Genomic DNA, 15,846 nt, shown 5'->3' on the forward strand with positions numbered 1-15,846 from the left:
AAAGAGTAGTTATTTATCTACAGCCACAGGTATTTCACTGTTTAACAACCAGTATGGCTGTACAGATGTGTATCAATGGAATAGTCGCCCTGAATAAGTGTCCCGGGGCCAAACTAAGATAGTATATTAAAACATAACATGGTCCTGTGACATTCTCCAGGGCTTACATAGGAAGACATTTGCTTTTCAGGGCAATCCCCTGGCTGTCCAGTGGTCAGGACTCTGTTCTTTCATTGCTGTGGGCCTGGGTTCAATACTGTAAGCCGCAGGGCGGTGTGGCCGGGAGAAAAAAAAAAAGCATTTGCTTTTCAGCCACTGGGTTTCGGTAAGTGGGGAAGCAAAATGGAGGCACAAGTTGATATTTAGAAAGGTCCTAAAAATGTTGACTAATTATTGGGGCTTCAACTGTAATGTATTCTCAAACATAGAGATGAATGGAATGTGAAAGGGTTCATGGCTTATTGGGAGATCTGGAATGGATGAACCAATACAAGAAGGGAAAAGGGTGCAGGTATGGAAGTGAGAAGTGGCTCATAATAGACCCTTAGTACTTGCTGTTGAATGAAGGTACAGTTTAAAAGATTGCAGGATGAATATCTGCTGATGTGTGCTAGGTCAAGTGTTGACTTTTTTGTACACGTGCTTTTAGCCTTGCAAAAATACAATATATCCTTGTAAAAACTGAAATACATTCTAAAAATGGAACTATTTTCAAGTCCTGTGATACGTACCAATAGCCCTGCTCCATTTCTTTGAGTGCTTATTTCTTTCTTTAGGCTGCTGCCAATAAGTGAGCCCTCATGCAGCTGTGGCTATCGCTAAAGCAGTACTTCAGGGTGCACGAGGTTTCCTTCTATCCTCTTTCCCCTTGTGTCTTTGTTAGTGTTTAACTAATTCACTTAATCAGTTACTGTTCAGCTCCCCAGGGAAATGTCTAATGGCATATTGGTTAGGGATTGAAATAAACATTATTCTCAAATTGGAGTTTCTTTTCTTGTATTTTAAGGGGTTTTCCAGTTTTAAGCATCATGTGATTTTTAGAAAAAAATTAGAAAGTGGTTTCCATAAAGGAAAATGAGCTAAATACATTCATTTATATGCCTCCTCATTCAAGCAGTGTGCTTTTAAACACGCATTAATTAAGTTTTTAGACCTAAGTGTAACTTACCGGGAAAGCTGTTTCAAGGTTGACTTATTTTTCTGACTTGTTTTTTGTACATTTTTTCCCAGACTCAAGCAATCCAGGTTAGCTTTCCGGCGAGTTTTATCATTTAAGAGCTAGATGTACTTTAACCTGAATCATTTTCCTGCTAGAGCATTAAATCATTTTAAATATAACTTACTTTGAAGGGCACACTATGCCTTCAAAACTTACCTAAGTTTTACTTTTTTTTTTTTTTTTTTTATAGAGGCAAGAATCTAGAGTTGCCTAATAAGCACCCCAATCTGATATTTAGGGTCGTTGTTTAATTTTACTCTTCTTCCCTTTGTAGAGTATTTACACACCAGAAGCTTAAATCTTTTAATTCTTTTATTTTTTATTTTTTTGCGGTACGCGGGCCTCTCACTGTTGTGGCCTCTCCCATTGCGGAGCACAGGCTCTGGACGCGCAGGCTCAGCGGCCATGGCTCACGGGCCCAGCCGCTCCGCGGCATGTGGGATCTTTCCGGACCGGGGCACGAACCCGAGTCCTCTGCATCGGCAGGAGGACTCTCAACCACTGCGCCACCAGGGAAGCCCGCCTTTTGTGTTTTACTACTCTCTTTGTACCTCAGTAGTTGGTCCTGAATGGAATAATCTCTACTGCCATTCTTGACAACTTAAGTTTTATAACATTAATATTTCTTTCTGCTAAGCAATAAAAATGCTAAGAAAAGAAACCAATTGGATGTGGAATAAGACCCACAGCTTAAGCTGTTTGTCATCAAGTCAGATATAGATACCTCTGTGAAAGAGTGCAAACAGTTTCATCCCTCTCATTGGTAAAACCTTAAAAAATTAGTAGTGTCATTGTCATCATCCTTATTATACATTTAAAAATATTTTCTTCCAAAGTGGTTGGAAAAATATTTCAAAATTTTTTTTAAACAACACTGCTCTCTTTTTAAAAAAATTTACTTATTTAAAAAAAATAAAATAATTTTTCCTATTCTAAAAATTATAATGAATATCTTATAATTCCTAGTCCACACTTGTGCCAAATGCTCATTAAGTGGTCTTCCTATGTTGAAAGTTTTAAAAACATTGTTGTACCAGCCACTAACGTGTTAGAAACAGAAAATGATCTGATCAGATCTGTGTTCCACAAAGATAACTCTGTTTGTCCCCAAATATTAACTTTATCATTGCAGTTTTATCATAGGATGCATTAAAAATTGGTAAGCATTTCTTTCCCTTATTTCCATAATAATATGTTGACCTGGCAGTCTGTATAAAGAAACATGTGCTAAAGATTACAAATTTGGCAGAGAAGGGAATAGAGGGGTAGAAAAGAGTAAAAGAAATATGTCAAATTCTGAATACCAGTGCCTCATTTCTTTTTTTTTTAATTGAAGTATAGTTGATTTACAATGTTGTGTTAGTTTCTAGTGTACAGCAAAGTGATTCATATATATTTTGGGGGGGATGGGAGAGACTTTTACTACATTCACCAAGTTAAAGGACAAGAACATACTGTAAACACAACTTAAAACAATTTAGAATCATAAGCAAAAAGTGAGGTAGACTGACTACTAAAATTCACCAAATTTTGGTTAAGAAAATTTTACAATAATGAAGTAACACGGGTGCCTCCTTTTCTAAAAAATCACAAAAAGCAATTGCATAAATTACAGCCAAAAAAATGAATACAATTCTCATTGTAATTTTACTGTGTGTATGTGTGTGTGTGTGTGTGTGTGTGTGTGTATGTATGTGTGTATGTGTATGTGTGTATTCCTTTTCAGATTCTTTTCCCTTATAGGTTATTACAAAATATTGAGTATAGTTCCCTGTGCTACATAGTAGGTCCGTGTTGGTTATCTATTTTATATATAGTAATGTGTATCTGCTAATCCCAAACTCCTAATTTATCCCCCTCTCCTTCCCCTTTAGTAACCATAAGTTTGTTTTCTATGTCTGTGAGTCTATTTTAATTTTGTAAATAAATTCATTTGTATCATTTTTTAGATTCCACATATAAGTGATATCATATGCTATTTGTCTTTCTCTGAGTTACTTCACTTAGTCTGATAATCTCTAGGTCCACCCATGTTGCTGCAAATCCAGTGCCTCATTTCTTAATCTGAATTGTAATTAAATCTCATTTTAGTATGAAGACTGTGTCATGGCTATCAGCCCTCTAGTTTTCAAAAGAGGTAAATTTACATGGAATAAAAAAGTTCCTCCCCTAGAAGCACTGATGGAGTATTTGAAAAACACATGAACTTTCATCAAAAGTTATTGACATGGTACTGGTTATGCAATCCAATCACTGTACATTGAAGAACTACACACTTTTTAAGTACCAAAAAAGATAGTATCTTAAAGTATAAAATAATCTAAAAAGATAATGTAAATCTTATTAAAGTAAGTTAATTCTGTAGTGATCTTCAGATACTATATAGGCAGAATCCTATTGAGTAAAGAATAACTTTGAAGGAGGCTTGTGAGGTTGGCCCTGTCATCCTCTCTAAGTAAGATATACGTACATTTCTAAAAGTGTAATTGTATAAGACAGTCACACTTGGGCCATAGGTTTTGCTTTTTAAGCTTTTTAGTTCTTTTGCCACAATACTTTCCATTGCCACTTCATTTTACTTCTCATTAGTGCTAGGTTAATTCATCAAGAGACTGAGATGTCATCATAGTGATGGACGGACCAAAAGCATACAGGTTCCATGAAGCGCCTCACATTTCCTAAGGTTTTGTTGTACTGACATTTCAGGATGCATTGGGCCTTAAGAACTGATGAGAGTAATCACAACATTTTAAAGCCCTACCTTCAGGTCTGATTATTGGAGCACACTGACTAGATTAATGTTCAACAGTGGCAGTCCTGTGGATTCACATAGGGAGTTCGGAGATGGCAGTTTTTTTCTTTTCTTTTTTCCAGTTCTATTGAGAAATAATTGACATACATCACTGTATAAGTTTAAGGCATACAGCAGGATGCTTTGATTTACATATATTGCGAAATGATTACCACAGTAGGTTCAGCTAACATCCATCTTCTCATATAGATACAATAAAAGGAAAAGAAAGAAGAAAAGAAAAAAGGAAAAAGTTTTCTCCTTGTGATGAGAACTCTTAGGATTTACTCTCCTAACAATTTTCCTATATATTATACAGCAGTGGTAGGTATAGTGAGAGATGGCAATTTCATTCTTCTTTACTGGACTAGCCTTACTGCACAGTTTATTAAAACCTGCTTAAAAATAGCCTTCGGAATAAGACAAGAGAAGGGAAAGCCTTTGAAACAATGCAACTGTAGTAGTGAATGAATTTTCATGGCTGAAATAGCTACTTTTACTCAGGTTGGATTAATGAGATCAGACTTGATGTTGCTTTCTAGGTAGAGCACTACCACTAACACACCTCATTTTCTTGACTGCTTTCTGAGTTTTCAAAGTTACTAGGTGGTATTAAAGAACTGACTTTGTATAGTAAGTTCATATGTGGTTCAGTTTTTCATAATTTTCTGCATAGAAAGACATAAAACATGTGTGTACAGTTTAAAGAATAATTATAATGTGAATACTCAGGTAACCTCTGCCCAGATTAAGAAAAATTGCCAGCCTTCCAAAAGCCCCACCCTCACCATGTGCTCCATCCAGATGGCGACCCCCTCTCTCCTCTGGTTTTACTTCTGGCTTTATTGTCTTTACTTCTGTCATTTTCTTTCTTCTCTTTGGAATGTAGTCACTTACATTTGTGTCCTAAAATGATATAATTTAGGTTTGGCTGACTTTGAACTTACATGAATAGAATCATGTTATGTGCTCTCTTGTGTCCGGCATCTGTCACTCATTTCACTTATTTAGCTTGTTACATTTGTGAGATTTTATCTGTGTTATTGGTATCCAGTGCCCTTTTTTAAAAAAGCCTTGGTATATTTGCCTGTCTCCCCTGCCTCGTTTTTTTTTTTTTTTTTTTTAAACTTAGGGTCCCTGTAACTCTAAATGCTTTCTGATATTTCTACTTTGCCTTCATAGATTTCCTGCTAAATGAGGTCTGAAAACTAAAACTTCTGGATCCCAGTTTTCTGAACTGACCTGACTGCACCAAGTTTGATGACATTTGTTTAGATGAGACTACATCTTTAAGGCTTCTGTGCTCGGTTAAAAATCTTCCTTTCTCCAAGGCTGGTCCAAGGGTCTGGTCACGTGATTCCAACGGTGACATCACATTCTGACCGCCAGGGAACACTGGTGGTTCTTTAGGTGGCGTTTGTTCCTGTGAAAGGCAGAGAATGCAGCAAGTGCCCTTCTAAAGCAGTTCAGACAGGGGCTCCTTCTGTAAAAGCTCCTCAACCTAAATGAGCAAATGCGGGCTGCCAAGGTTATTTCTTCCTTGAGGCAGAAAAAAAGAAAGCTGTGATTGAAGGTAAGCAGACTTGAGCCTGGCCAAGGACCGAAGCGTGACCCCAGGGAGAAGGGGATCTGGAGAATCACAAGCAGTCTGTTGTCCGATTCTAATCACTGCCTGCTCTTTTAGAGCTGCCTGACAATTTGCATTTATAATAGGAGACTATCTACAAAGAAGGATGATGCAGTGCTCATGTTACCTAGTGATGTAATAGGATTTTTTCTTTCCTGTTAGGAAGCTTGTTGCAGATCTTCATTTTGTCTTAATATTCTTCCAGCTGGGGGCCTCATTTGATATACAGTGTAACGTTAGGTAACTATTGGGTGCTTTTAAAAATCAGTTTCACAAAATCCTTTGAAAATTTCTCCTGAAAGGAGCACGCTTAAACCAGACCAAATTCAATTGAAGCATTAACCTGCTTTAAAAAGTCAGTTTCTGGTTGGTTGGTGTCCTGTGTTCATGTCAGCATTTGTCTTGAGAATTGAAACAGCTTGGTTCCCCCCTGCCCCACATACTTTAGTCTCTTTCTGCCCTCATTTCCCAGTTGGCTGTTTCCCTCCAAGCTCTCAAACAACGCACCAGCATTAATCTTTATCAGTATGCCACTGACATGATAGGAAATGCTGGGCTGGTGATTAAGCAGCCAACCATTTTATGGCCAGGTATGCTTGAAGATATGGAAGGGACTTTGGTTAGGGGTTTTAAGATTAACTTGTTCATCTCCTCCACTCCACCCCCACCCCACCCCCACCCTTATTATGGTTTGGATTCTGCAGAGCTTTTCCTTTCATGTGTGTGTGTTGCTTGTGAAAGGTATGCTGAACTAGGTATTCAGGAGACTTAGACTTTGTAAACCAGGTGCAACTTGGGTGTTAATTCAAACTTATCCTTTGAGGGTGCTCAAGTTATCTATTAGGAGTTTAGAGTGAAGGTGGGGGTATGGATGGGGGAAGAGGGGGTCAGCTCAGGCCCACTTTGGCCTTCTTCACAGAGGGATTCATCACCAAACAGTCTCGATAGAACTTTGTCCCTGCCAAGGTTGATGCTGCAAATGTGAGCTGTGGCTTGGTTGAGTTCATTGATGGCATTACTCTGCATTTTTCCTCATTGTGCATTTGCATGCATTCCTGAATACGGTTTTACATTTTGTGTTTAATAGTGAAATCTTGTTTCACCAGAGGACTGTGGAAATATTTTGAAGAAGTTTGTTAAGCAATACTAAGGAACCTTGTGTAAGTGCAACTTCTGAGTTTGAACACTCCTCCCTCATCTCAACTGTTCATCAAACAAACTTGGGTTCAGCTGATATTTATTGGGTCGTAGCCAAGTGCTAGACACTGGAAAAGGCAATGGTAAATCAGATAATAGGGCTACCCTCAAAGAGCTTATAGTCTAGAAAAGAAGATAAAGCATTTGCTTAAGTAATTGTAGTAGAAGTGCTAAAAACGAAGCAGGTGAAGGACTGTGATTGTTGGCCAAAAGGATATGTTTCTTCCAGTTGAAGGATCAGGGAGGGACATGTCGTCTCTGAGCCATGCACTTTTCTTTGAATCTCTACTTGGAAATCTTAGACTGTCCTGGCATACTCAGTAAAAGTTTCCACAAACCCATGGCATCAGGAATCAAAGTCTTATATCTATGGAAGGGAAATATGTACATTCCAGCCAGCTTAACTCTAGAAGAGACCTACATGCTTTCTTTGGAGTCCCCACTCAGGCAAAAGCCACCTCTGAGGATGGAATTGCTGCCTTATAAATGTAAAATGGTTTCTGACTTGATTTGTCTGCACAGACCTTTGACCCTTTTGTCTTCATCCTAGAACAGAAATTGAAATACCTAAGCTGCTCCAAGCTCCTGTTTTTTGTTTCACAAATCCTTTCCCACTGAACTTCAACCCCTGCCAATTCTCCCTTTGTACTGTGGCTCTCATACGTCCCTTTCCATTCACACTGCCTCGAGATGCTCATCGTTTTGTGCCTAAGCCACAGAAACTTCTGAATGTGATGGATGTTCCTACCAGGTGATTATTCTGCTCTATCAGCACACCCTAACAGTAGTCATCTGATAGTTTAAGGGCTCACCTCTTGGTGCTCAGAAAAGAGATACTAAAAATGTCCAGAGTGTCTGAAGTATTGATGCCTGTTTTCTGTTCAATCCAGAGGACAAGTCATACAATGGTGGAGGAATAGGTTCTTCAAATAGGATGATGGACTTCTTGGAGGAGCCAATCCCTGGTGTGGGGACCTATGATGATTTCAATACAATTGACTGGGTGAGAGAGAAGTCTCGAGACCGGGATAGGCACCGAGAGGTAAGACAAAAGATGCTTTGTGAGTGAGTGTTAGGAAACTTTAGGAGTAGAAGTTGAAGATATAGATTCTTTATATGTATTCTTTCCCTCAACACTGGATGTGACTGAATCTGTTTTCTGTTGGACATGTAGGGTTTTATTTTTAATATATTTTTAAGGTATCTTGTATATGATTTTGAAAAGAATTTATATTTAATGATGATTTATCTCCTGATAGTAAGTGGTTGAAAAGGATCCTTGGGTATAAATGCCTGTGCAGAGAGGTGAAAACAAAGTTGGTGGGAGGAACCAAATTAAATTTCAAAGATCTTCCTTCCCCATCTCATCTCTCTTTTATGGTTTTCCCTTGAAGCAGGATTTTTACACATAAGAAAAGTAAATGGGCTCTTTTTAAAGGAATAAAAGAAAAAAAAGTCTCAGAGCTGTAGTGTTTACTGAAACTTACAGGGTAAACCCGTGATTATAGCTCTTGTACAACCATAAAACCAAAGCAAATTTATACATTCAACTCACACAGAGCCACAAGACCAATCAAATTCAAATCAATGACATTAATATGATAGGTGATAGATGGTACTTATAGCTATGGCCCAGTTTGTTTTGAATATGACAAGAGAGTCTCCCTACTTTTCTCTTTTCAAAGTACTGTGAAAACTTCTCAGAGCAGTCCGCCAAGGTCATTTGCCTTTAACTTATTGCTGTGTATCATTTAAATCAGGGAATCACAATTTCTAGTTTGTGTCAGGAGCACATAGAGAGCTTATTCAAAAGGTAGTGCCCCAGCCCCAGTCATCCTGTTTCAGCCAACAGTAAGTATGATTATTTTTTGTTTCTTACTATTTCTGCTTTGATTCCAAATTTAAAATTTGATTTTTAAGTTGACTCCATTCTCTCCTAAATTCATGATTTCCTCCTCTTAGACCTGAGTGAATCTCCTGAGCAGTCAGGTTCAGATCACTTTTCATTCCTTTCCGAGCTCCTGACTGGCTTTCTCAAGAGCACCTAAACCCAGGAGTCAGGTTGTCCCAGGTACAGGTTTTGAGAAATTTCTTTGTAGTCCTTGGATTTGTCATAATCCTATAGAGTTTTCTTCTCCTAACTCAAAAAGGTGATCTCTATAAAACATTCTTTTTTTTTTATAAGATTCCTGCTATTTGGGAACATACACACATATTCTTTCTGTTATATCAATTCATCAGGCAGCCTTTAAAATATAGAATCTTACGGCTTTAGAATTTTTGCTATCTGTATTCAGAGTTCAGTTTGTCACCATTTGCTTATTCAACATGTTACTCAGATTGTGAAAGCCACCTGTGGTATGACAAGGGCACATTTCCCGTTATATCAAAATGGTTGCATCTGAGGCACATTGTATCAGCTAATAATAATTTAAAATCAATTAAAATATGTTTATCAAATGTTCAAAGGTGACCTTTTTTAGCATTAACTGTTCATCATCTGAATGGAAACACTGTCATAGGGAAAAGTATCACCTCATCTACTTTCAGCACTTAAATTGGAAACTTAAAGTCATAAGTCAAAATGAAATTTTAAACTGCTTTTAAAATTTTATAATTTATTACTTGTGATGTTACTGCAGATCAAGATGGGGTAGCTAACTTACACTTTCAAAGATAAGAAATAGAGGTACAGGGCTTCCCTGGTGGCGCAGTGGTTGAGGGTCCACCTGCCAATGCAGGGGACACGGGTTCGAACCCCGGTCCGGGAAGATCCCACATGCCACGGAGCAGCTGGGCCCGTGAGCCATGGCCACTGAGCCTGCGCATCCGGAGTCTGTGCTCCGCAACGGGAGAGGCCACAACAGTGATAGGCCTGCGTACCGCAAAAAAAAAAAAAAAAAGAAATAGAGGTACAGAGAAGGGGGAAGTACTAATTACAGAGCTGTTAGAATGCTTGGTTTTGAAGTGTGGGCACTGAAGGGTTAAGTTAACAAGGCTAGAACCTAAAAGGTAAAAGTTTCTGCACCTCTTGAAAGCTGCAGATATTCCCAGCAGGTTTTTGAAAATGAAAGAGATCATCCCTGATATCATTTAGCATCTGTGATCACTGTACAGTAAGAGGTTTGTGGTATCAAGTCTTGGAATTTGCCTGACCTGAAGCACAGCCCCAGGTAGAAAACCACAAATTGTACTTTTAACCCCTCAAATAAGCCCATGTTTGTTTATTCTTTGAAACACAATCAAACTATTTGTTGTGAGTCAAGAGACCATCTTTGGACTGTCTGATGTCCAGGCTAGAAAGAGACCGCTGCAATAAGCAAAACAGATTGATATTATAAGAATTTAGCAGCTAATAGGGAAGTCCTGAATAAGGTACTTGCAGACATTGCAATACTGGAGATGGTGGGTTCAGTAAGACAGGGTTCAATAAAGCTCAAAGTTCGCGGTGGCGTTGGTTCAGCCAGAGATTTGAGAAGTAACTCTAAATTGGACTCTATTCCCAATGAATAGGTTTGTCTTTGTGTTTCTTTATTGCACATTTTGAGGTAAAAAAGCAAGAGTGTGCATAGAATGTATCAATGTTTTCTCATTTCTCCCTAGATTACCAATAAAAGCAAGGAGTCAACATGGGCCTTAATTCACAGTGTGAGCGATGCTTTTTCTGGCTGGTTGTTGATGCTACTTATTGGGCTTTTATCAGGTATGGTAAACCATGTTAGCTTTCTAAACAAATCTCCTAAAATTGTGGTGTGCCCCTCTCCCAAGTCATAAACTGAATTGAATACTGTGCTTTACTGTTTTCCTATGTGAACGGAATTGCTCGTGGACCTTTGGGAAGCTTGATGTCCCCGTCTATAAAGAGGTAGTGATACCTCATCTCCTTCCCTAAATAAATGAGGTTAAATGAGGAAATGCATTTAAGTGCATTTGTATGCTATAACATATTGTATCCATTTTAAGGTGCTGTTAGTACTGCCTTTTGGTGCTTGTCTTGAGGAAGAACCTTTCTATTAGAGACAGGGGTTTTTTTTTTTGTTTTTGGTTTTTTACTGTGCCGCATGGCTTGTAGGATCTTGATCCCCAACCAGGGATTGAACCCGTGCCCTAGCAGTGAAAGCACTGAGTCCTAACCACTGGACAGCCAGGGAATTCCCCCCCCTTTTTTTTTAACATATTAGTAAGCATGGGGTTTAGGAAAAAACATGTTGAAGAGGACTTCCTGAGAGATTTTTGTAGCTATTTCTTAAATATCTACTCTCTCATTTGGGAGTAAAGAAAAGCATGTAAGATGTGGCTCATACCCTTAGGGGGCCTAAATTCTTACTCTTTCTTGGTGGCCGAGGGCTGGGATGGTACCACCTTTTCCAGTCTTCTCCATCAACCTCCTAAGCCACTCCAAATAATATATAATCTTAACCACGAATAGCACACTTGCTATGCAATACAGCTTTAAAGCAGGTTCCCAAGCAGGCTTCCCCTCCCATGGGGAAAGCAGAAAGCCAAGAATACCAGGCAGAGATGCTGAGACTTATATCCTTGTGGCATTAGAAGATGGGCCTAGGAAGATTTAGAATATTGAGCTAAAATAAAAGGTGGGAAATTGGATGGCGGTTGGGATGGAATGGTAGTTAATAGCACAGGCTCTAGTTTATGGCTACCTGGATTTGAATCCCAGCCCCACCACTTGCTAGTTTTGTGACTTCAGGCAATTTTCTTAACCCTTGGAAGTTTTAGTTTACTGACTTGTAAAATGGGGATAAGAGTACCTATATTACAAGTTTGTTGCGAGAATTGAATGCAATACAGCACTCAACACAGTGCCCAGTTGTTCACAATGCTGCTGTTACCTAGAGATAATTCATGAGCCATGGAGTATAAAATGATCGCAGCAAATGAGAAATGGTTCATCCATAGCAGAGTTTTCAAAGATTATCTGGGCCAGGGGTCAGCAAGCCTTTTCTGTAAAGGGCCAGATAGTAAATATTTTAGGATTTGTGGGCCAAATTGTCTGTATAGCAAGAACGTAGCCATAGAAAGTAGGAAAATAAACGAGCTGGACTGTGACCAAGAAAAACTCTATTTAAAAACACAGAGGCAGATTTGACCCTCGGGCCATAGTTTGCCAACCCATGGTCTAGGGTGTTAATGCTGTCCTTTTTCTGGCTCGCAAAGAAGAGAGATGTGGTCTGGACAATTTAGAGCTGGCTCATAATAGACTGAGTGGTCTGTAATGTCAAGTATTGCACAGTAGCTGACGAGAAGGAAGGGGGCTGAGAAAAGGTTATGTAGTTTAGCAGTTAGGAGGATACCAGTGACCTTGAAAAAGCATCTCAGATAAATATTAGGAGCCAGATTTCTTTTTTTTTTTTTTCTTGGCTGCACTACGCGGCTTACAGAATCTTAGTTCCCCTACCAAGGATCGAACCCAGGCCCCTGCAGTGAAAGCGCCGAGTTCTAACCACTGGATCACCAGGGAGTACCCAGGAACCAAATTTCAAAGGAAGGCAACCATTGTAGAAGTTTTGGGGATACTGGGTAGTCACTGGAAGGAGAGAAGGGACAGAAGCTTGAAATGGTAGCATAGACAAGGGGAAGCATTTCATTCTTTAGGGTAGGGGAAACCTGCTAATATTTGTAACCAGGGAGGAAAGAGCCAATTGGGAAAAGAAGGAGAAGGAGATGTAGACGGGAAGATAGGATGGAGGGTACCAGTGTTAGGTAGAATAAGACATGCACACGTGAAACAACCAGAGAATTAGCCAAACTCTTTTTTTTTTTTTTTTTTTTTTTTTTTTTTTTGGTACGCGGGCCTCTCCCCGCTGTGGCCTCTCCCGTTGCGGAGCACAGGCTCCGGACATGCAGGCTCAGCGGCCATGGCTCACGGGTCCAGCCGCTCTGCGGTATGTGGGATCTTCCCGGACCGGGGCACGAACCCGTGTCCCCTGCATCGGCAGGCGGACTCCCAACCACTGCGCCACCAGGGAAGCCCTAGCCAAACTCTTTAACATCGTGTTAGTTTTCTGAATCCAGGCAGTAAGTGCAATAGGAGTTAGAAGGAAGAGATGGCGGGAACTGGAGTGGCCAAGAGTAGGTGTCAAACAATTTGTTAGATTTGACTAGGTTATTCAAATGTGTAAATAACCAAGAGAGTGTGTTAACACTCTTAGCACCTACCAAAACATACACATGACATGGCTTCCAGCCTGTTGGAATGTAGGTGTAATATCCTCAACTTTTTAATGTATGTCTTGTCACTAGGTGGTCAGTGAATATTTTTCTTTCCCTCATACACACAGGGTATTTTGTTTTCAAGCATTGGAGAGCAACAATAGAAGCAGTGTGTCAGAATGCAGGAACAGTCTGGGAATTCAGGGGCTGTGAATTTTATGATGTCTTTGCTATTTCCCTAAAGCATGATTCTAGACCATTTAATTTCTTTATGCCAGCGTTTCGTCATCTGGACAGCAGAAATGATGAGAAGGGCAGAATTGAAAGTACTATAACTATTTTAACCCTATCAGTCTATTAGCCGCAGTACATTAGTCCCCATTCATTTTCTCATAATTTTCTTTGAGGAACGTTCTGTATAAAATATTATTTGCTCCTTGTCACTAAGAAAACTTCAGAATGTTCACATCCTAGGCTCAGGAGGCTTCAGCCTACCTACAGCTTCATCTAATCTTCCATGTACATCACAGTTTGTGCTTTTATAACTTGAGTTCCCTTAGCCTAGAATGCCTTCCTGCCACCACTCAAATTCCCTCGCTGCTGGAGCCAAATCGATATGGAGACTGAGCCCTTTTCCTCATAGTGTTCATCAACTGCCCTTGGCAAGCCATCTCAAATAAATATCATATAATATTCTTCAACATGGGCAATTCACATTTTCTCAGTTTTATGTATAAAGTGAGAATAAAATAAACTTTAAGAAACTTGACCATCTTTATGGATCAGTATTCATCAACTCTAAGTCAAAGCAGAGTCTTTGCCAGGGGAAGCAGCTAAAAGTCAAATCCACTCACCCCTTGCTCCCACCCAACCACCTTGCTCTCCTCTAAGTTTCCCATATACAATAAAGATCCTGCACACACAGTGTTTAATGCAGACAATGTTGTTGTTGTTATTTTTTCCCCTCTTGAACAGGCATTTAATAACAGGTAAAATCCATTAGAGATAAAAGGTGAAAAGCAAGCAGACAGACAATCAGAAGGAGGTTGCAGATGGAATGAGAAAGTATATACTTGTCCATTATTTTGATTCCTTTTCCCTTATTTTCTCTGACAACTGTGGCCTTTCCTTCCCTCCCCTCAAATCAGGTTCCCTTGCTGGCTTGATAGACATCTCTGCTCACTGGATGACAGATTTAAAAGAAGGTATATGCACAGGGGGAATCTGGTTTAACCATGAACACTGTTGCTGGAACTCCCAGCACGTCACCTTTGAAGACAGAGACAAATGCCCAGAGTGGAATAGCTGGTCCCAGCTTATCATCAGCACGAATGAGGTAACACGTAGTGAAGATTTCTGAACCACTGATTTAATTATTCTTACATTTACTTCATTTCTTATACTGTCCCTGTGGCAAATGTGAAATCTTCCTTTATTTTCCTTTTCATGAAAAGGGGAACCAGTGCCAGCTGCCTTTCTCTGTGGTTTAAGTGCAGTCCTATTTCTATCTCTTCTGACATGTGGAGTTTTTTGATGCTTACACAACAACTTAAAATGTTTTGCTTGTTTTAAACAAGCCTGATGTTTCTTCTTAGTTGTTAGTACACCGTGTGACTGAATCTTTCTCTAGTTATTTCCGTAGAAATGTCAGAGTCAGCCAACAGGTAAGCTATAATTTCTAACAAAGGATGGAACGGGTTAAAAATGTGTTTAAGCGATTTTTCCCTGAGCATTGCATTAGAATATTAAAAAAAATTATGATACATTCCATAGCAAAATAACAGAAACCCAGGAATAAAATTGCCCATACATTTTGAGATTAAATTAAAATGTTCATTTGTCATTGTCTTTTAGCATATCTTTTTGAATGTAAAAGTAACTTTGTTTTTTGGTTCCTTACCTTTCTCTTACCATTTGGTTTGTATGTTAGATCTCTCCTACTAAACACGAAAGCACACAAAACAACTCTCAACTCCCAATTCCACTCTGGCTTCCACCAACTAAAACAGGTACTATCTCAGCTCACTCCTCATCTACTCTGTTGGTAAAGTGAGGGGGACAAGACTAGGATGTTTGTTTGTACTTTTAAAATTTATTTTTATACCTACTTTGGTCCACAAACAATTTGAGATGGCACACCCCCCCACAGATTCAGTGAAGGTAAAAGAAGGATAAGAAAATAATAAAGTCAGAAATAAGAGTGTTTATGTACATATATCTGACTGTGCATATTGGCTTGTGTTACCTACATACTATATGTGTGAGAGGGTTTAAGTCTGTGCTTCTCAGACTGGGGTTAGGTCAGCGTACCAGAGGGTATGTGAAACCTCAGGATACATGCTATGTGCTTTCCCAGAATATCAGTTTTTCCTGATCAGTATTTGGAAGAAAATTTTTTCAAAAATTAAATGTAAACAATCATTAAAAAGGAATGCAAAAGTCCTATGTTTAAGATAAAACAGAATATCTATTTCAGCTCTGCTCTGGGTACCCCACCCCCTATCCTCACTCCTAGATTAGGAGTATGTACTTGGGTTGAAAAATTTGAGAAGCTCCGGATTTAGGGTGAGTGTGTGTGTGTGTGTGTGTGTGTGTGTGTGTGTGTGTGTGTAGTTCTCCACAGTTTTAGCACATGTGTAGATTTGTGTAGCCACCACCACAATCAAGATGTAGAACTACTGTTCCATTACAACAAGGCTCCCCCATGCTACTCCTTGAGAGCTGCGTGCATGTGTTTAAGTGTTCCAACCATAACTTTCAAACTGGAGCCGGAGATTTGCACAAGTGACAACTTTCTCTGGCCCTCCTTTTAATGAATGAAATTCTTGCCTGGGGAAAGAG

General features: G+C 39.3%; 1 protein-coding gene across 4 annotated transcripts in view; it reads left to right on the forward strand.

Annotated features, from left to right (window-relative positions):
* The window catches only part of CLCN5 (Cl-/H+ antiporter 5), a 40,661-nt gene that overhangs the window by 11,660 nt on the left and 13,155 nt on the right, over positions 1–15,846 (forward strand). Inside the window, exons 1-4 of one of the 4 annotated variants that reach the window (XM_007450923.1) lie at positions 5,445–5,583; positions 7,725–7,876; positions 10,438–10,537; positions 14,154–14,341. In XM_007450923.1, the coding sequence (XP_007450985.1) occupies positions 7,769–7,876; positions 10,438–10,537; positions 14,154–14,341 (396 nt within the window). In that variant the 5' untranslated portion in view covers positions 5,445–5,583; positions 7,725–7,768. Of the gene's footprint in view, positions 1–5,444; positions 5,584–7,335; positions 7,586–7,724; positions 7,877–10,437; positions 10,538–14,153; positions 14,342–15,846 lie in introns of those variants that run through there. The other 3 variants (XM_007450922.1, XM_007450921.1, XM_007450924.1) reach the window with 3 other exon arrangements.

The sequence above is a fragment of the Lipotes vexillifer genome, unplaced genomic scaffold (assembly GCF_000442215.2).
Source record: "Lipotes vexillifer unplaced genomic scaffold, Lipotes_vexillifer_v1.1 scaffold129, whole genome shotgun sequence".
Lineage (NCBI taxonomy): Eukaryota > Metazoa > Chordata > Mammalia > Artiodactyla > Lipotidae > Lipotes > Lipotes vexillifer.